The sequence below is a fragment of the Molothrus ater genome, chromosome 3 (assembly GCF_012460135.2).
Source record: "Molothrus ater isolate BHLD 08-10-18 breed brown headed cowbird chromosome 3, BPBGC_Mater_1.1, whole genome shotgun sequence".
NCBI classification, from domain to species: domain Eukaryota; kingdom Metazoa; phylum Chordata; class Aves; order Passeriformes; family Icteridae; genus Molothrus; species Molothrus ater.
In genome coordinates this window covers 65,537,545-65,558,673 of record NC_050480.2, presented here as the reverse complement: position 1 = coordinate 65,558,673, position 21,129 = coordinate 65,537,545, and the positions used below count along the sequence as shown (strand labels likewise).

Below are 21,129 nucleotides of genomic sequence, written 5' to 3'. Positions count from 1 at the left end.
TTCTCTGACCACAATACCTATCAAAACCCTTGGATCTCTGCCTCCACCTCTTAATTCTGTGCACCTCCCTGTGCATCGGTCATCAGACAAGGAGGGATACCACTAGACTGGGTTTCAACTGGGCATTTTTGTGGATATCTTGATGGCTGCCTGGAAACCAGCTGACTTTCCACAGCCTCTGATGAAGAGCTACAGGAGTGGGCACTTAGGCAAGGAGCAAGGTGCTGTGCTTATGCTGGCAGCTGATCCACACAGAGGCTGCAGCACTGATGTGCTCTGGACATGTTTACACTATGCACACTAATAGGCCAATTTTCACCTCTGCCACAGCTGTGACTCATCCTGGCTTTCTCAGAGCTATTTCTCCACTGCAATAAATGTTTCCATGCACAGCAATCATTTCCTGATGTGCCAGGCTCTTTCAATCAGATAAGCTGCAATCTACACACAAAGGCACCAAAGATGAGGATTTGAAGGAAATTTGTGCCTTGCTACGTCTGGCCAGCAAATGCCTACAAAACTGTGGATGATCTGGCCCAAGGTCATGGCAGACCCACTGTGGGCAGTTCCTGGAAGGGCTGTCTCTGTGTCAGAGATTTCTTTAGCTGTAATTGTGCATGGACAGACCCTCATTTAAAAATGGTTCCACAGAGAAGATGGGGGAAGGCATGTGTCATGGTAAATGCTGTCTGTGGTATTACACAGGGCTTTACTTTATGGGCTGTAAACAGAGAAGAAATTCAGCATGACAACCGTGGCAAACATTTTGTCTTCAAGAAATCATTACAGCTTTAAAGACATTTAGCATCTCAAAGACATCTGCTAAACTAAAAATGGATAGCAACACTAGAATCAAGAATTTCCCAATAACAGGAGTGAACTTAAAAGTGCAATCATTATGCTAGTCTGTTCCAGGCTGTACAATTTTATTTTTAATTATTATTTGCCTTCAAAAGAGCACTTTGAAGTGCTACTGAGATAAAAGCCCTGATGAGATAGGCAAGGGACAAATTTGTAGTGAAAAGCTATCCCTGACTAGTAATAGTTTTCAAAGCTGTTAAGTACATTTTGTGGAAGTGCTTCTATTTCATGTCAAATATGATGACCTATCCTTCTGGATACTTATATTTTTATTCCTTTGTGTATGTTCCCATCTACTCCTAGAACTGGATGAAAAAATATGAGCCATTATAAGGCAAGAATCAGACTGTGGATGTGATTCTTTCCTACTTTTAAAATATTTTGGTTGTCAAAAATTCATAAGCCTTTCTGCTTTTCTCACCCCCACACATGACAAATAATGCAGCTTTTACATTAAACTAGGGTGTTGTAATTCTGTCTTTTATGTTAGTGTATTTACTCAACTGCAGCACCCTTAAAATGAGTTTAGAGTCATTTGCTTACTTTTAAGGTATTCTAGAAGACTTCCATATCTCATCAGCTCGGTAATAATATAAATTGGATCCTCCAATGTGCAGACAGCATAAAGCTGTATAAGCTTTGGATGTCTCAAGTTCTTCATTATTTGTGCTTCCCTCAGAAAATCTTTTGGATCCATTGAACCTGAAACAACAGCATATAGCAAAACCAAGGTTATTAAAGGGCTTTCTACCAGCAATCTTAAGGGAGTAACTGATATTGTTTTCTGGTTTTGAAAGTACATTAACATCTCAAATCTTCACAGTTCCCACAGAAAACAGACAGTGCAGCTGAAACAAACATTTAATGAGTGAAACATGCCAGTTGTGTAGGGACAGACAACATATGTGTCCCAGCCACCAGAAATATAAAGGCTAAAATCAACCACCCCCAGGACTCCCCAAAACAGGAAAAAAAAGCAAGGCTAGAATGTTAAGGGATACATTTTAAACAAACAACTGGTTAATGAAAGGATCAGAAACTGAGGTGAGAGTGTCTAGGTAATGAACATAAAATTCTGAGAGAAAACTAGTGCTGCAATAAAAATTTGTTGCACTATATTTTCAGCTTCACCAATTAAAGCCAGAAAGCACTGAAATCAGTTTAGCATATGCAGAGATGGTGTGTGCATTTTATATATACAAAAACAAATAACTATTTATAATGATCATGCAATAGCAACCTATCAGAAATACCAGTGTATGCACAGATGTAACATTAATTTTACAACCCCTAAATACCAAAGTGTCTTACCAGCAAATGATGCCAACTTTTTAAGTGTTACATAAGATCATAACATCTCTAGTTCTATTCATATATATAGTGAACCAATGCAGAAACTATGTCAAAGAAGCAGTCAGAAGTGGTATAGGAAGCTAAAGTCATGGCAAATGTAGGATTAAAGGTCATGGATCCTGAATAGGGGATTTATTAAGAAAACACGAACAAATAAAGAATCAAAGCTTTCTAGATGAATGATCCAGTAGTGATCAGATATTGTCAGGTGTTTGAGGAAGCTGGTGAATAATATCTCCTTCAAAATGCTTTACATGCAAATGTGAAATTATTTAACTACTCATGTCTCCTTCCTCCCAAATAAAAATACTTTAAGAAAATATTACAGTTAAGATTGGAGAGGAAAATATCTAGTTATCCAACTTATTCTGCTCTATGCCATGTTTAAAAACAAATTCATCTTACTCAGCAAGCAGACTAAGTAATTTGAGAAGCCAAGGCTGCAAGACTAAGAGTCTTTATGGTTTTTCTTTTTAATATTAGGTAATCTATAAGGTTCATTTGGGAGTTTGATTGTGTTCCAAACATGGATGTTTAAATTAGGTGAAACTCTTGGAGGATGTTAAATGGCTCAGCAATAAAATTCCAACCGATAATCTGTTCTACAAAAAGGACTAGAAAATCAGCCTGTTCACCCAAAATCTACCTTAAATGCCACCTCCTGAAAAATGCCCTGGTCTATTTCCCAAACATAGGAATGATGTGTGATTTCTTATCCTCACATCAATACAAGAGGAAAGATTCAGAAATGCTCCTGACATAGACTTTATGAAAAAAGAGCCACTTGAAATTGCTATTTGGGAGAGCAAAGATTACATTGAAAGGAACAGGTACTCCTCACTTCTGTTTCCTCATACTTCCCTTGGCAATCCCATATTGCCCAATTTGGTAAGATGTTATTAGGAGGAGTAGTCAAAGTATTTGGATTTCCATCAATAAATGGCAAGCAGCCAATAATACATCTCCTCAACAGGTACAAGCTATACTCATTTTCTTTACTCACTATCAGAAGAAAGTGGGGGCCTTCACTAAGAGTAAATGATCACACCTGGTCTGGATAAAGTAGATGATCACACCTGATGGATAAAGTAGAGACTGTGACAGGGAGAAAACCCAAAATATCTGTGATGCTTACTCTACATCCTTTTCTTGTTTAGAACAGCACAATCTTTACAGATTTACTCAAACTTTCCACCAATTCTAGATTTAAAAAAATAATTTATAAGGTTGTCTTTATAGGGTTTGGACTCACTTTGATATTTATTTAAAATTTTACCCCATTTGCTTACTTGTTTCAAGATATATGCATTGTCATAAAAATCAACCTAAAATCTACAGCTGCATGGTGTGAAGCATTCTGCCTCCAGAAGCAAATGCATCAGCGTGAATTATGATTTAGCATCAGTGCCAAGATTTGACAAGTTGATCCTAAAAACGATGAACTACTTGCTCACTTAGGGTCTACCAAATCATGGACCCTCTATGGATCATTATACAGGATTTCTTCACACCATAGAATTTGACAGTCTGATTTGCTCCCACCATCAAAGTTTGCCTACAAGGAATTTCTCAATTTAATCATGCTATAAACTTCTCCCAATAAACTGAAACCAAGCAACATGTTTTTCAGATATGACAACTTTCAATAAATTGATCAAGAAGGAAGTTTTCCATTAGCTGAATAGCTGCAAATCTTTTTCTACACTGTAAAAGCAAATAACAGTGACAATAATGATAAAAAAAACAGAAAAAGATCAATAAGTATTTCCTGCATGTTTTACAGAGCATATGTAACCTTCAGTTTTACTTAGTTTACATCTTTAAATAGCGCAAGTAGCAGACAGTGCCCCAATCCCCCACAGCCCTGTAGATCTTATATTGTACTTCATAAGAAGATTGGATGCCAAATGAAAAAAAATTAAAAGTGTCTTTATGAGTGTTCTGCCTAAGATTATGTTTCAGCAACTGAATAAGCAAATTAAAAACTGCCTCTAAAAGAAACCAAACATGCTTGTTACAAATTAGTTGGATAAAGCCTGTCACAATAGTGGCAAAGAATTTACAGTACATCCCTTTGAGGCAGGAAACACATGCCAAATGGAGTTTCAAATAACTGAGGGGGGTTTAACTTGTAGTTGAATATGTATGTTTTTAATGAAATACTCATTTTCAGCTGTTAGTGGTAAACACAAGATAAAGAGCAGGTTACTGTAAGTAGAAACGACTTGGTCATAAAACAATTAGTTAACATAAGCCTTTATTGAAACAAGTGGAGGTTTCTTTTGTGTAAGATACCCGTTTGGGAGTAAATTTATCAGGACTTGAAGAAAATATGGTCTTGATAATCTGTTTTTTGAATGAAAAATGTTTTTCTAAATGTCAGAGCTATTCTCCAGAACAAAATGTTGGAATCTCTTCCTTTGAGATGTTCTATGTTGTGCTGCTTTGCCAGGAATCACCTCTAACTTAAGTCTACTTAAAACAGATATATCAGTTCTGATTAACTTATCTTTGAAAATATTTTGTTCTAGAGTTGATGAAGCTTCACATTCTAAGATAAACACTGATAACCTGGAAATGAGTTAGAGAGGAAGGTTAGTTATTTTCCAGATTCTGCTATTCTAAATGTAAATGGCCCTTAAATATTTGATAAACCCATCACAAGACCCTTTGTTTGCAACTTTTCAATAAACCTTCCCAAATTGCTTCAAAGTACCCTTGTGCTTCAGAAGAACCTAGCCTTCTAAGTAAAGTTTATAGAAAATTAATTTATGTGGAGACTGCATTAAACATATAACTATGATCTTCTGAAGAATTTTATGAGTAATAAAGAAATAAAGTTTAAAAACTAAGAATTTGACAACACAAGAAACTAAAATAGCCTATTCATATTAACAGATGAATAATATATGTTTCTGGATGTTCTCAAGCAGCTTTGTCACCATACAGAAGTAAACTTACATATCAGTGTAAGGCCACATACTGAATTAAATGAAATAAAAAAATCTCTTTTGTTTTCAGGGAAACTGGGGTATTTCCCTGAGTGCAAAGCTTTTTACACTGCATATGTATTAAAGAGATGACAAATTAGAGAAATGAAAATGTTATGAAAAACTCCACTGGCAGTACCAACCCAGAGACTATTTTGGAAAAACCTCCTGAAAAAAAAAAAAATCATGCTTGGACAGTTTCCATGCAGAGAGAAGCTTGGGAGATGCTTTACAATGTGATAATGACAAATGTATGCGTCAGCTTCAACAGGCATAAGGAACTTTATCAGATACAATTAATTGGTGATGATAGATGTCTGCTTCACTTGCTGACAGCTGGAGAAGCAAGCTAGCCCAGACAATAGGTTCGAGAAAATCCATCACACTCAACACAGGACAAAGTGCAAATCCCTGCTGCAATGATTTCCACTTAAATAGAAAAATCCAATGTCTCAGTGAGGAAATAAAAACAGAAATGTGAAATGACATGTTCAGGGACCTGCATCAAGACAGTGCTGTGCAGAGCCAAAACCAGAAATAGTAACTGCTGGTTTCTAGATGTTTTCCTATCTACTGATCCCTGCACCTCTTTGAAAACTATGGGTCAACAGCTCAAAAGTCAGAGGCAAAGATGTTCTTAAGTTTTGTTTTTTCATTCACACATTCATGGCTGTGGCTGTGGCTGGTAAAATGTCACAGATGTCTCCAAAGCAGAGACAGTGAACCAGCGAACAAATAAGAGAATTATCTGAATGAAAGCATCACATTACTGCTGCTTTCTGTATACAGTCACACTGATCAACAGATTGTAAAAGGAATAAGGAGAGGTAATTGGCAAGATATTGACAATGATATTTGAGAGCAAAGAGTGGAATGATCTCAGATATTTTCAGTTGTTGTAATTGTGCTGAAGGGACAAGGGGTGGATTATGTGCAAATTGTTGACTTTGGTTTTGTGATTATGGTGTTTTGCTTTTGTTGTGGAGAATTCTTTTTCTGGACAGGATTTTTCTCTACATGATTTGAGGTGTAGCCTCACCAGCACTGAGCAGAGAGGGACAATGGTCTCTGCCCTGGTCTCCCTGGCCACACTATTGCAGATTGAGGCCAGGATGCCATTGGCATCATTGATTTTAAGCCTTTTAGTAGCAATAGCTATAGATTATTTTAAGTCCAGAAAAAAATTGTTTGAGAAATGAGAAGGACACTATATAACAAGAAACTGCATTTAGCCTTTCTAAAGACAAGTGGAAAATAGTTAAACAAGAATGGAAAGAACAGTTAATACATTTGAATAGGTTTTTATTTTATTACAAGAAGGCATAGCAAGGGTTAAAAAGAAGACATCAGGTAAATTCAAATGTGAAATTAGGTGCAGATTCTTACAGTTCCTTCATCTTAGGACTAGAGGACTTCTCATTATTGTGTAGTCAAGAACAAGCTGTATTTTGATTAAATATAAATGCTAATCTCAGCAGAGGGATGATGTGTAATGGCATATAACAGCAAAGTATTCTGACTATATGTGGTCTAGAACAGATGTACACTGCAAAATAATGCTCAACAGAAAACCCCAAAGTTACAGAAATCCTTTCTGGCCCTAAGACCTATAAATCTATGACATTCTGATTGCATTATACTTTCTCTATTGTTCACCATGTGATTACCCTTGATCAACCTGCTCCTGCTTGGTAATAAGAGCATTGTTCCATTTCACAATTTCTCTGGTGGTAAAGCTTTTTTAGCAGAGCCCTTTCCATCTCAGCCCCTTACATTTGTCAGATCACTTTAACACACTCCTCTGTTTTTCTGATGACTTGCTTGTCCAGAGAGTCTACACTGTAAAACAGCTTAGTGAAAAGTCTGTAGTTTAAAATACACCCCCTCCTGCCCCAGTGTAAAGACAAGAGATTTAGATCTTTGAGCCAAGCTACAGGAGAGGCATATTTTACAGTGTGTTACACTTGAAGCCTGAAACATTGCTTATGTGAATATTGGAAGCTTCAGTGATCAACACTATATATTTCTTGATTACTCATTAACTATTATGTTTTTCATTCATTTATCAACTTTATGTTATGGTGAATGAAATTACCAACCCTACCCTTTGCTGAAATTTTATTAGTACCAAGATAAACATTTGTTACTCAGATTTGGGTGAGGGTATTGTGGTTTGTCTTTAATTAGTGAAGTGTTATTCCTCATGAGTAACAATGAGAACAAGCTATGGAAAACCAATGTGCTGATTACTGTAAGGCACTCCAAATGCCTTTCACTATACAGTGAAAAACGTATAGAAGAAGATAATGTATAGAAAGAAATGATATAGAAATGTATAGAAGAAGATAATTCCCTGAAGATGTGTTACTACAAGGTTAATTGCTTACATTTGTGACTGTTTGAACTGTTTTTGTAGAATGAGATAGTTCACAAAGTACAGTGATAAGAGATTCAACATTAACTACATAATTTATCAAGACAGCTTTGGGAATCAAAGTCTTCATTCAGAGCAACACTATGTGCGACGTTCGGCTTCCTTATCACAGTGTTAGGTCACAAACTCTCTGCTATCCAAGCACTGCATCCAGGTGGGGCTTCTATCTGCCCTAACTCAATACAACCCAGCGTGCAATCAGTGAAACTACTGCTGTTGACCTTAGCAAGAATCAGACTAGAGTGGAAAAAACAGAGATAGGAAAAGTATTGATTAATCGAGCCCTTTTTCCCAGGTGAACTATGATACTACAAAAAGAATCACAGTTGAAGGAGTTTCTTCCATTGTACTGTACTAGTCTATACATGATAACAAGTTTGCAGTGAGTCCTATGTTTACTCCAGTGAAAAAGACATTTCAAGCTGTTTTTTGTTTGCTGAGTCACTAGGGAGATGCACCTGTTCAGTGAAAAAAGTATTGTCTTTCATATGAACTATAGAAGGTCTTTAGTCTGAACAGATGTCATATTTTCAGTTAAGCAGAAAAAAAAAAAAGGGGGCTTATTTTCTTTCACTTTGCATGTCCCAAAACACAAAAGATATCCTGATACAAGGGAGACTTGAAACATATGCTGAAATTCCTCCCTGTTTAGGAGACTGTTCAAGCAGTGCTCAAGCATATTGATGCTATATTGAATCAAAGGCCTGAATCTGTTCTGCTTCCTGAATCAGGTTCATTAGTGCCCAACACAAGCTTTTTTAATTAACCACAGCTCATGTTGTTATCTCTTTTTAAAAAACATGTATATCATACAAGCTGCCTCTCTTATCTATGTGGTTCTTGCCATCTGCTGGCAGATATTTTATGTTGTCAATTGAAAATGCACAAATTACTTGAAGTTAATGAAACATAATTAAGAAAAATGCTAAAAACTGTATTAGTCACAATCTTATATTACATGCAAATAGTGAGTATAAATGTAGTGTATCAAAAACTTTTAAAAATTAAAAGCAATACTAGGATTAAAGCACTCCTTAAGTACCAATTTAGCATAGTAAATATTCTATACAACCGAAGAAATCACTGCAGTATAGCACCTAATCCCTAGAAAAACCCTACAGATGACAGACTGTTTGCAATCAATTACTTCACCTACAGATTATTTAATCTATAGTGACTCATTTCCACACAAACAATACTGTAAAAAATAGGTACAACTCTTGTTGTGGTTGCCTTATTATGTGATACAGATGCTGAATTAATTCAGCTCATCTAGAAACAGAAAACTGCATTAAATTCTCATTCAAAATACCAAAGACTATCTAGACCTAGAGCTTTACTAATCTTCATGTCTAGGTGTGTGGATTTTAAGAATGAATGCATATATACAGATAGGCTCTGTTTGCTGCAGCATTTAAAAAGTAAAGGAGCACTCTTGCTAATAGCTCATTAACATTTAAGAATAATTCACATACCTGGTTTTAATGTTTTGATTGCCACAGGGGTGGTATTATTCCACAGTCCTTCCCATACTTCACCAAACTGACCAGATCCTAATTTTTTCACTAATTTCAGAGATCGTCGGTCTATCTCCCACTGATCAACAGTTTTGTAAGATAAATCAAAAGTAGTAGGAGTTTGTATCTTGTAAAAGAAAATAAATAATACACATCAACAACATATACAAATCATTGTTAACTATTTCGTGTAAAGCTGGAACAGATATAAATAATGTTTCCTTAGAGTATACACATGCAATAAAGTGAGCCAAGAACATAAAATACAACCCTCATTCTGGGTGCTCTTTGTTAGAAATTAGAAATACGCTAAAGAAAATATCCTCCCATGAAAAGCACAAATTAGAAATCATCCCTCTAGCAAGCTTTTTGAACAATGACTTGCTGGTTGCCAGAACCTTGTGGTTTTGTCTCAGTAATTACATATGGACAGCTAGAGTTATGAAATTGGAGATTTCGTTTCCATATGTATTAATAAAAGGTATTCATAAATCATGATCTGGCATATTCCTCCCCCCCAACCAAACACTTGATGATTTTTTTCAAAATGGCATGGTACTTTATTATTAATTTGTCAAACTCAAGAAGGAAACTGTAACACTACCCAAAACTTCCTGAAAACAAGCAGATCATTAACATTCTGAAATGGTAGAAGCAGATATGGGGTCAACACTTTCTGACAGATATCTGATGAGTTAGCTCACAAAAAATAGTTTGCACAGTGTAGCATCCATGCCTTACCTTTAGACATGGCTGTCCGAGCAACACGCAGAGGCCATCGCTGTTCTTGCTGTAATAGTCAACCAACTCATTCAAAGTTTTAAAAGTTTTCCTTCTGGTTAGGAAAAAGCTTCCATCCATCCTTTTGACCCTGTAGTGCTTCACAGATGTACCATCAAAAACTAAAAAGATTTAAATATATTAAGTTTCTAGGAATTATTGAAGTGGTAAAATATCATTTATACCCAAACCACCATAATGTTCCTAAATACATTTATGAAGACCTTAAAATAAATTATTTTAGTTCCAAATAAGACAACTATAAAAAAAGCCTCTTTCATACCAAAGCCCATTGTTCAGATAGCTTAACACATCTTATCTATATCAGTCTTCAGCTATTCAGATTTGGAGATTTTCCAGCAAATGAACTGATGTAGAAGTACATAAATATATCTTCTGTGAGGCAGCTCATGTTTCCCATGTTTGAAGAAGCCAAAAGCAGCCAAAAGCATCTAACTGACAGCAGTCATTTAGCCAGTTTTTAATATTTCCTGTATCCTCCTTTATTTTAGTGTTAACATTCCAAATAGCAGCTGCTGGGCTGGCAGGCATTTTAGAGGAAGCAGATATACCCTCCACAAGCCACAGTTCTCTGAAAAGTAAAAAAAATCTTCCAAGAGATTTTTTAAATTTTGTGCATGTTTGGAATACATAAAAATCAGGTGAATAATGCTGTGTTTCAGGCAGTTGATTAATTCCTTTTCCGTGCAATGTTCTTAATTCTAATCTGTTGTGTCTTAATCAATAAGACTATTCCTCACCTCCTGTAAGTTATCTGCTTATCATGACAGCCAGTGTCCCTCCCTGTGACCATTGGAGCACTCTTTGGATGTGTCAGAAAAAAGGCTGGGTCACTGCATGCTAGGGCTAGACATGGACCAGCACAAGATCAAAGAGAGACAGAAAATGTATATAAATCACACACACAGAGACACACACACATAAAAATGTTTGGAGACCACTAGTTTAGAGAGCTTTACAAATGAATATCAATAGAAGCAATAGCAGGCTCAGAATCATCAGAGAAGGCAGTTAAGAAGAGCTGAAAAGGTATTTAGTTGCTTATGTGGGTGTCATTTCCTAGACCCTCCATTATTTAGACATCACTGTCCATGTTCAATGGGCAGTAGAGAGTTTATATTACATACAGAAGGGTAACTGATTTTGCTCCAAAGAAGTCCACAGCTGTTAGCTCTAACATTAACAGTGTTACACAATAAACCTAGAAGATAAATTCTTTATATTGTACCACTGTATGCATCTTGGCAAAAGCTTTGGTTATAATAACAGAAGAATATGTGGTTACATATTGTATGTAGAAAGCATATAGGATTGGTTGCAAGAAATAAGCAAAGCTGATAGGAAGAATAATTTCTCTCACCATCTAAGTGATGAAATCAAAGAGGAAATCTCTCCTTCCGTAAGTACTATTGTGGATGATCAAATATTTTTGCACTGTACTGTGCAATTGTCATCCAAGACCACCAGAGAGCAGACAGGAGCTTTTCAAAATACTCTACCTCAGGTAGTCTTTTTAGGAATCTGGGAACTTACGATTCTGCATGAGGACAGGAATGAGAATATTTGTAAACAAAATCCATATTACATTGCACTTTTCAAATTATTTTTTTAAATTTACATCCATAATTACTACTTTTTAACTGTAAAATTTATGAATGCTTTTGTGATGTGTCATTTGGAAATGGTGCTGAAGCAAAATGAAGGAAAGAGTAATTCAGTAATAACAGATTGAAAATGTAATGACTTTTCCAAAGTTCACAGGAAAATTAATCCAGACAAATTAATTAGTCTTTATGATGCATTGAACAAAAGGCCAACAGGATGACTGTGTTAATCCAGTCTCAGTTATATATCACAAGTAATAGCAGTTTGCCTACCTGATTTATTTATCAGCAGTATTATAACTATTATTTGTGAAGTAGCTAACATTAATAATGCAAGAGCTGTTTTGAAGGATGTGCTCTAATTTCTTAAATGAGCCTTTTACAAAGCCTTATGATTGACAGCATGGAGGTCAGGTGGTGATTTGTGTGGAGAAGCTGGAGAAAATTTCTGCACTGATACTCTCTCACATCCTGTAATAAGTAGCTGAGACAAGTGCAGTGTTTGACAGGGGGTCATTTACTTTTATTTTAGGGCTGAGTTTGGCTGTATAAGGCCTGCAGCACAGACTTGGAGTTCTGCAGCATGGTGTGCTCCTCTGCCAAAATTATACAGAGCATATATCACTTAGGAAAGAACTACCCATAACCCCTTCCAGTCATCTCTACATCCATGCCAGACTAGTAACCAGGACAGGATTGTAATTTCAGTCTCAAACAGCTTGACAGTAACTGGGTTTGAAGACTGCAGAGATTTTCTCCTCAACTTGCCCTTTCCAAAAGAATTACAGCCCCCCATTAGATTTTTACATGGTTTCAGTCTAGCAAAAGGATTATCCTCTCCCAGCTATCCATCTTCACTTGATAGGTTAAGCAGAAGTAGATTTTGCCACCTGAAGAATGTGAACAAAATAATTTACTACTTCTTCCCCAGGGCACAAAAATTTATGGTGGCATCAGCAGAGTCCACACCTTCACCAAATGAGTCATGGAGACACTAATGTTCCATTAGTGCCAAAAACAACGTGGAACAGCCCTGCCCCAGCACTCACCATGCAGCACTGCCATAAGCACCTCTGCTGTGCCTCCATGCCCAGAGTCACTCATGAGATCACTCTCACCAGCACAGAACGGGTGCAGAGGCAGATCCAAGATCATCCTCTTAGTACAGCACTGCCACCAGCACCTCTGCTCTGCCTCCATGCCCAGAGTGGATGTGGGAGGAAGGTGACTCATGAGATCACTCTCACCAGCACAGAATGGGTGAAGAGGCAGATCCAAGATCATCCTCTTAGTTACAGCCATGATTTTGCCAGTTCTATGAATCTGCTGCCTTAAACAACTACCTGTTTTTCCTACACTGGAAGCCAAGAGGAAAACACACAACATTCTTTTAGGAGCATGGAAAAAATAGCTGAAGAAAACACAAACCATTTACATTGTTATTTAATGCAATAAGTCTTTCAGATACCATTATTCAGTGATGGGCTAAGTACAGAGCCTCCTGCTATCATTGGCAATGACACTCAATTAAGCTGAGCACATCTAAATTATGGCTTTTAATTAAAATGAGGCAACATCTAAGATGGCACCAACATGTTTAAAATTTAATACATTTCACACCAGATGCTGGAGTCATCAACATAAAAATCTGTCGACAACATGTGCATTTTTAAAATGGAAAAACCTATTTTTGAAATGTCAAACACCCTAAATTTATAGTAACACATGTCAGGGGCCTATCTGGCTTGATGAGCTTTCCATTTCACTATTCACAGATGATAAAAACCTTTCTGAACATGAATTTTTGTTTTTAATTTAAATAATTATTTATTATCCAAATCTTCCAAAGTGAGAGTATTCCCAACAAGGCAATTTAGAGGTTAAAAGTGTAATTTTCATGAAAGATTGAATTTTTAATTTTTTTTTTTTTACCAAGGAGATCACTTGTCTCCATTAACATAAAATCTTATATATCTCATAGTCCATATGAGTATGAAATCAAGCACAAAAGTCATAAAATCAGTTTATGGGTTCTTGGGTAACAGAAAAAATAATCCTCCTCTTCAACTTCTTTTTTACCTAAATGGCATGCTGGATGGAGAATTAAAATATTTTCTTAAAGATCTTAATTTTGAAAGCCAGGTTTTCTCTTCAAGCCAATATCATCTACTCTGCAATGAAACCAAACCAGCAATAAAACCTAGAGCAAAACCAATCAGTCCTACAGAAGATGGGACTTTTGAGGCCTAATGTTTCTGGACTGAAAAAATTTGAAACAGAAATTAGAGACACATTCCAAATTATTGGGTTGTGACTTCTCTCTTGTCAGTGTATCAGCTACCACAGAGATAGAAGCCATCCTTCTGCCTCAGCTTTAGTGTCGCATAATTCCTACTGATGGCACAAACAGGAAAGATGCAGGAAAACTCTCTTCTCCATAGAACCTGGTGAACTGAACTACCTTCTTTCCTACTAATGCTTCCCACAACACAAACATTTCGTTGTTTGCTTTAAAATGCACTAGCTTTCCAAGGAGTCAAGTAATTAATGAGATTATGGACATAAAACATCTAGACCAGGATGTATACTATTAGGTTGGGAGCAAAATACAAACAGATGCCATTCAGCTAAGCTGATTCAGTAAGCAGCAAATAATATTTAGCTCTTTGGGATGAAGTAGCATGTTAAGGATAAATTATGTTCAACTCTGGGAAGCTACTAAAGAATACAGCAGCACTGGGAAATGATGCCACCAGTAGTGTCTACAGATTGCTTCAGTTTATCCTTTTTCCTTAACTAAAAGCACAAATGTTCAATAAATCTGAGATGATACATATATTCATGCATATATTTGCAGAGGACAAGCCATATTTGTGCATGAAGGAGAGCTGGCTCCTGCAGCTGAAGCCTTGCCTCTATGTATATTACTTTCTTCAGTGCCACTCTTACCTTTCTTAATCAAACAAACCAGCATGAAACAAACCCACACTGTTGGTTTCATATCTTGTTCTTATCATTCATCATCAAATCTCCTCAAATAAGCTTATAAAAAATGTAAAAAAAATGTCTACAAGCTTTCATAATTGAATCAAATATACTAGATCAGATGGAATAAATTTTCTGTCCAAAATTTGTAATGAACAAACGAAACAGCAGCATCAAAGGGTGATTTTATACCACTACAAATGCTGGCCTAATGTTTATTTTTCATTCTCTTGGATTTTTCTCTAGTTTACCTAAGATACTTCTACTTTCCTGTTAGAGAGGTAGTTAGGATGCAGGATAAATAATTAATATTTAAAATCTTTCCTAAAAGGAGAGAGAGTAATAAAAATAATTTGCATTTCCACCCCCAGGTGCACAAATGAAAGACTTTTCATTGATTTTTGGTAATGTGCCATGTATTTATGTACCATCATTAAGAAGATAGTACAGGATTGTCTTTCCTTCCCTGCATAACACCATCCTAGCCCAGTTCTTGGATGAAATCAGCTCACTGATGAACTTGAAGGAAGCTGAAACCATGTAACACAGCAATAAATTGGCACATGTAGAGAAAGCATTTTGAAAGGTCTGTGGCTGTAATACAGTCCTTGGACAAAAGTGTGCACACACAAAGAGGTCAGTTCTGTCACAGCTCAGGAGCAGTCTGATTCCTTGCTAAAGGTAGTTTTCCTTTAAGCACTTCATGGCACGGACCAACTTCCTTGAGGCAAACTGAAAACTGTGGATTAAACTCTCCCAGTACTGTAAATATCACATTTATTTCAATAAACACCCCTGTATTTCACATTTCTTTGTCTTGGCAACAAAAAGCATTCCTCACATTACCACAAGACACTGCAGGTACATACACTTTAGTTTTAATTGGGAAAAGGGAACCAAGAATATGTTTCTTCACAACTTAAGCTGTGTTTCTGTGTAGGTTCAGAAGGTGAGTGACACATAATCATCCAGGCAAAAGAAGAGTCAATATGAAAGAATCTGGTTATGGACAAGGTGCCTCTCATTTCACATAATTCTGCACGTGACTACTCATGGTTTATTCACAAACATCAAAAGTCTTTCCTGGCTCTGGAATTAATACAGGTAGAACATATTAGGAAGTTTGGGTGTATAGCCCTGTTGTCTCAGGGACAACACTATACTCGTGACTCACAGTATGACAAGTTTGATGGGAAATGTTCACAGAAAGCAACCAATGAACAATCACATTTACTATCTAAAATCGCAAATATGTACAGCATGAAAAAACATGATGTTCTTAAACGTGAGTTAAAATATTAACGAATATGTGTCCTAATTTGATAATCATTCAGATTCAAATAAAGGACTTAAATTTCAAAATGCATCATCAATCTATTTTTTGCTGAAGTTTACAGTGAAATTTTCAATGAAACATTGCTGATTCTAAAGCACAGCTTTGATGACCTTCCCTCTATTTTATCCCTAAAAAAAATAAATATAAACCTAAATGTTAGTTCTAACAGAAATCTCCTTTCTTAAATTGCAAATATCTGTCAACATGCTTTTATTTTTATTTTTGTTTTGTGTACTAATCACAGCTGTAGTGTACAATTTTTAACGTAATTTTTTATGCTTTGGTCATGAAAATATATTAAGGCAGCTAGAACACTGTAAGTACTAAGCATAAAAAAGTTATTTCTGTTCTGAGTATATTGATAAACAAAGTCTATAAAATATAAACTCAAATTACTTTTGCCAAGTTTTCTTTATATATCTCCTGGGAAAAAAATACCCCCTTATTATGAATTTAATTTCATTTTCATGCCCACAGTTTATTGTTCTTGAAGAAAAAAAAGCCCAGACCACCTGAAAAATTTTTAAAACATTGCTTCAGATAAAAAACTAGAATATACCTGAGAGTGAGTATTCGCCTTTTAGACTTTCACTTTCTCGGATTAGGAAGGCTCCTTCCTTGTTTACAGGGTACAACAGTTGTCTCTCGGCATCTGCTCGTCTGATTGGGCCAAAGAACCATCTGAACAAATAAAAAACATTAATTTTACCACTCAGTGAAATATACCAGGAAGACAGTTTAGCTTTTATAAACATGCTGCATATTTACTAAGAGATAATCTGTGCTATGTTAATTAAATGTCAATAGTATTGGGGGAAAAAAGCCAACAAGAACTACAGAACAAATTTATTGCTAGAAAACATCGTTTACACATTTGAGTGAAATCTGGATTTTATTGCTGATGAAAAGTCTTACTGCTTTCAAGGCAACAAGCATTCAGAAGTGACAGACTGGCCTTGTCCCAGAAAAAATCACCAAGAAAATTTGCCAAGGCTACAAGGGAAATTGATGCCAAATCTATTGATGCCACTTGAACTAGTAGAGGTGCAGGTATGTGCTAACAACCCAACATCTTAAAAGACAAAAGAGCTCTCAAACTGCAGAAGGGTTCTCAGATTCCAAGGTGTAAATCACCCTGTTCCCCCATTCCACTGCCACGTCAGTACCTCAAACGAGTTACTGGCAATTTTCAGCTTTGCTGCTTTTTGACAAACAAAACCAGTGTATCCCTCAAGTCACTACAAAAATCTCTGCACCTGTGTTCTGTGAAAATCTACTCTGATCTATGGCTTTTAAAATATTTTTCCTCGCTAAACCCTGTAGTTCAGGAAGGTTTGTTTGAACAAAAATTTTAATTTGGTCCTTTGAAGATAAGATTTACCTCGCTTGCTGCTTTGTGCTGAGTTTAAATTAAAGATAAATAAGACAAAGATGAGTCAGCATTTTCAGCTGGGGTGGTGCTCAGCTTCCTTCCAGCAAACATGCAAAGCTCTTTCCAAGATTAGCTCCACCTCTTATTTGAAGCAAATGATGATAAATAGGCATCAGAAAGATGCCACAAGCTCATAGGAGAATTTCTTTTAAATTAATCATAGCTAAAACTATTACACAAACTTCAAATATAAATTAATGCACCGCAAGTAAGTTGCCTACTTGATTTGTAAATTACTGGTGAAAAGTACAGACGGAGTCATCAACAAACTATTTTAGTATCTGCAAGGCTTGTAGTCATCAAGAGGAATGGAGGAAATAAATGAGAATATTGGGTGATGCCTTAGCTGATCAAGCAGGAGGACTGAAAAATGAGTTTGTATTAACAAAAAGGAAATAAAAAGAGGCAAATGCAGACAGCACTAACCCACGCTGAATATGCTTTATTAACAGAAAATGAAAAGAAATTAAAGACAGATTTTTCCGGACCATATTCCTGTCCACTGAGTTGAAGATGATTTGGATAAAATAGGTCTTGATACATATTTGGCAAGCAAAGTAATCTCACTAGAAAGCTGTAATGTGTTAGAAGTAATTTTAATTAGTTAAATGTGTTCAATAATTCAACTAATTAATTTAATTAATTCTTTCATTAGACTGCAGAAAACTAAGTAATCAATAAATGTTCAAATCCTTGACTAAGGTTCTTGTCAAAAGGAGAGTACAAGTTCAACTGTATTCAAGTTGCAAAGAAAATCTGTCTGCCCTAAAATCTAAATTAGAATCTTTCTGAAATTTCTAAATATACCTGCTCTGAGAATAACATCTGAAATCCAACAAAGCATATGAGACAAAAAAAATAATATTTGTCACCTTGAAGTATTAGCTATCACTCAATCATGTCCAAAGTGACTAATCCTCATTAGAGTGTATAAGAAGAGGTGTTTAATTTTTTGTGTCCTTTCTTCTTGGGTTACAAGGATAGTACCTTTTCAAAAGAATTTAATTTTGTACCAAACCCAAAAGAGCTTCTAGTGCATTGTTAGCAAGACTGGATTTGATAGCCATAGTCAAAATCCAGTCTTTATGTGACTCAACATTTGAATATACACTCTTAGTAATTCAAACTTCTAAAGCTGAAAACTTGAGCAGTAATACAACCTATGCAACTAGAGGAAACTGTTGGTTTATTTTGAATATATAAATTAATTACTCTGTGTATGTAAAACCATGTCTGCAATATAAACCATGATTTGGGAAAATAATATACACATAAGTGCATCACATTTAGGATAATTGTGATGATTTCTAAACATTTGATTTCAAAACATTTCAGCTTATACGCTTATTTTTATTAGGCTTGAAAAACTTCACTTAAATCAATATGAAATTACCATTAAAGGTCCTATGGAGGATATATAATATGTAGGTTCTGACTCCAGATAAGCCTAGCAGTCAAAAATATCCTAACTTGCAAAATAATATAATTAGAGGAACAGTATTAGAGGAGGTAAGTGTAACTGAAGCAATTACAGAGGGTGAAAAGTGGATCCATATTGTGTATTACCTCATTTGCCTGACTTTATATGATCTGATTAAAATGTTTCAGAAAATACAGGGAAAATTACTTTTAATAGCCCTTGAATATTTGATTCTTAGTTCAAAGCCATTTGGTTTGCAATAATAATTATACAGTACCAAAAGCAATACTGAATGTGAAAAAAACAATCTCTTAACTTCAAAGCAAATAATTTAATTTGTTATTCACTTTTTTTTTTTTTCAACTAAAGCACATCTGAATTTAAAGTACTATTTTCAGTGTAATGGAAGTTTAAATTCCTTTTATAAAGCGTGAAGAGCTTATTTCGATTTCTAGCAATTGAACTTCTGCTTCAAAAGGCTTAATATTTTACTTCATCCAAAAGTGTGTATCTTAGAGGCAAAAGCGCTCTAAAAAGTAATAATGAATCAAAGTAATTGCTCACCACGAGATATTGCTCTGCAGGATAAGAAGGTCAGACCAAAACAACACCCAATCCTCAGTAAATCTATTCATGTTTTATAGCTCAAAGACAGATGAAAGTTTTAAAACAGAACAGTTGGAAAACAAGAACTAAACATGAAGCACTATCCACTGAACTAGTTAAGTAACTTCTCTGACTTCAGTGCAGTGTATTGGCACCAGACAGTCCAGGAGAAGTTTGAATTAGCAATTCTTACACAGTATCAGCCTGAAATTCAGCTTACAACTGGCCACTTTGGTGGCCTGTCAGTGCTGGATCAGTAGATACCAGGTATGGCACAAATGAGTGCATTCAGACTTGGGCACAATTTTTCATTCCGAGCAGGAGCTGTCTGGCTAGCACAGCAATAGTGCTCTTCTGTCAGCAAGACCCAGGAACATGCTTTCTTGGCCAATACTGCACCCAACACCCCAGCTCCCTTTTAAGGATGCCAGATCTGGGATTGTTTTTGGGGATTGTTTCTAGCAGCTTCATCTAAATCCCTTGCTAACGCCATCATTCATTGCTATCGGGAATATGTTCATTAAAAATTCCAGGGTACTTCCAGGTCATTTTGGCCACCACACATAGGATGACTTTGGAGCCAGAAAACATGACCTTCGTAGGGGTCCATAACAAACACAGTCCCCACTTGTTGCAGATGATACTCAATACTGGAATACCAGTGAGATTTATTGTGGTTATTGAGAACAGAGTAATCACATCTGTTTTGGCCATCAGTTCCACTAGCACATTTATCGTCACCATGTCACATCACGGATCATTGAAGGTTTTGTCATGGCATGTTCCCTGACTGTGACAGTATCACTGCTGAGACCTCTAAAGACTTTCCTACAGCCAAGGAAATCTTCATCTAGCTGAATGCTGGTGTTTATACTTGAAGGGTAATTTTCTTAAGAGACAGACATCACATCACCTTACACTCATTCCTGCCAACCTATTCAGCCCAGTTTGAATTCAGATGGAGTCATGAGCTCAAGGGAAGTTGGTAGTGCTACATGGCTCCACCACTGCCTTTCCTGAGAAGCTTTCTGTCCTCCATGGTGCAATGTACTGCTGATCTCCATCTAAATGTCAAAGCCTCATTTGCCTGGCTTTGCTTTCTGTTCCCCTGTGCTTTGCTACATAAAAATCTGCTAAAATAAAAGTAGCCACTCCTACTTCTACACTTCTTATAGCAGGAAGATATGGCAGGAACTTTCAAGCTGGACAGTAGAACAGAGGAAAAGTAACATGGGCCAAGACATAAAGCAAAGAAAAATGTGGAGGTAAAGTTCTCCAGTGCTGTATCTCTGGCAACATTTCCACTGCCTGGTAACTTGCCTAGAAAAGGACAAAAGCCCCAGTGGGGGAAAAAAACCCACAAATATCCCCATAACAAAAAGAAAGAGTATGCAAATGAATTTTCTTCCTTCTCATTAATGCAAAATCCCCCTCCAATAAAATCTGCGCAATGCACTTATCTGAGATAGAGACTGAAGGTGTTACAGATCTCAACTAATCTGGGAACTATGGGCTTTTTCTGTCCCAAAACTAACTCAATCCAATACACAGAACTAATCCCCTTGCAAAAAAAAGATTTCCAGTCATGATCCAGATGAAAATGCTCTCAGGGAAAATATATTTTTTGGCAGCCTGCCATTCCTTGGAAAGCCCCTTTCACAGACCCCACATCTTCCTACATTCTGCCTCTCTTCTTGGTCTCTCCTAAATTGCTAACATGCTAAATCCTGACTCTAACATAAGGTGTGTGCTAAACCCTAGCCAAAACACTCCACTCATGGGCCAGACAA

At 36.3% G+C, this 21,129-nt stretch overlaps 1 protein-coding gene across 1 annotated transcript in view; it reads right to left on the bottom strand.

Moving 5' to 3' along the window:
* FRK (fyn related Src family tyrosine kinase) overlaps positions 1 to 21,129 on the bottom strand; it is a 44,689-nt gene that overhangs the window by 6,630 nt on the left and 16,930 nt on the right. The window contains exons 2-5 of the mRNA XM_036380345.1: positions 16,441 to 16,562; positions 9,897 to 10,057; positions 9,114 to 9,282; positions 1,405 to 1,563 (exon numbers count right to left, since the gene is read on the bottom strand). Coding sequence (XP_036236238.1) covers positions 1,405 to 1,563; positions 9,114 to 9,282; positions 9,897 to 10,057; positions 16,441 to 16,562 — 611 coding nt within the window. The remainder of the gene's footprint in view (positions 1 to 1,404; positions 1,564 to 9,113; positions 9,283 to 9,896; positions 10,058 to 16,440; positions 16,563 to 21,129) is intronic.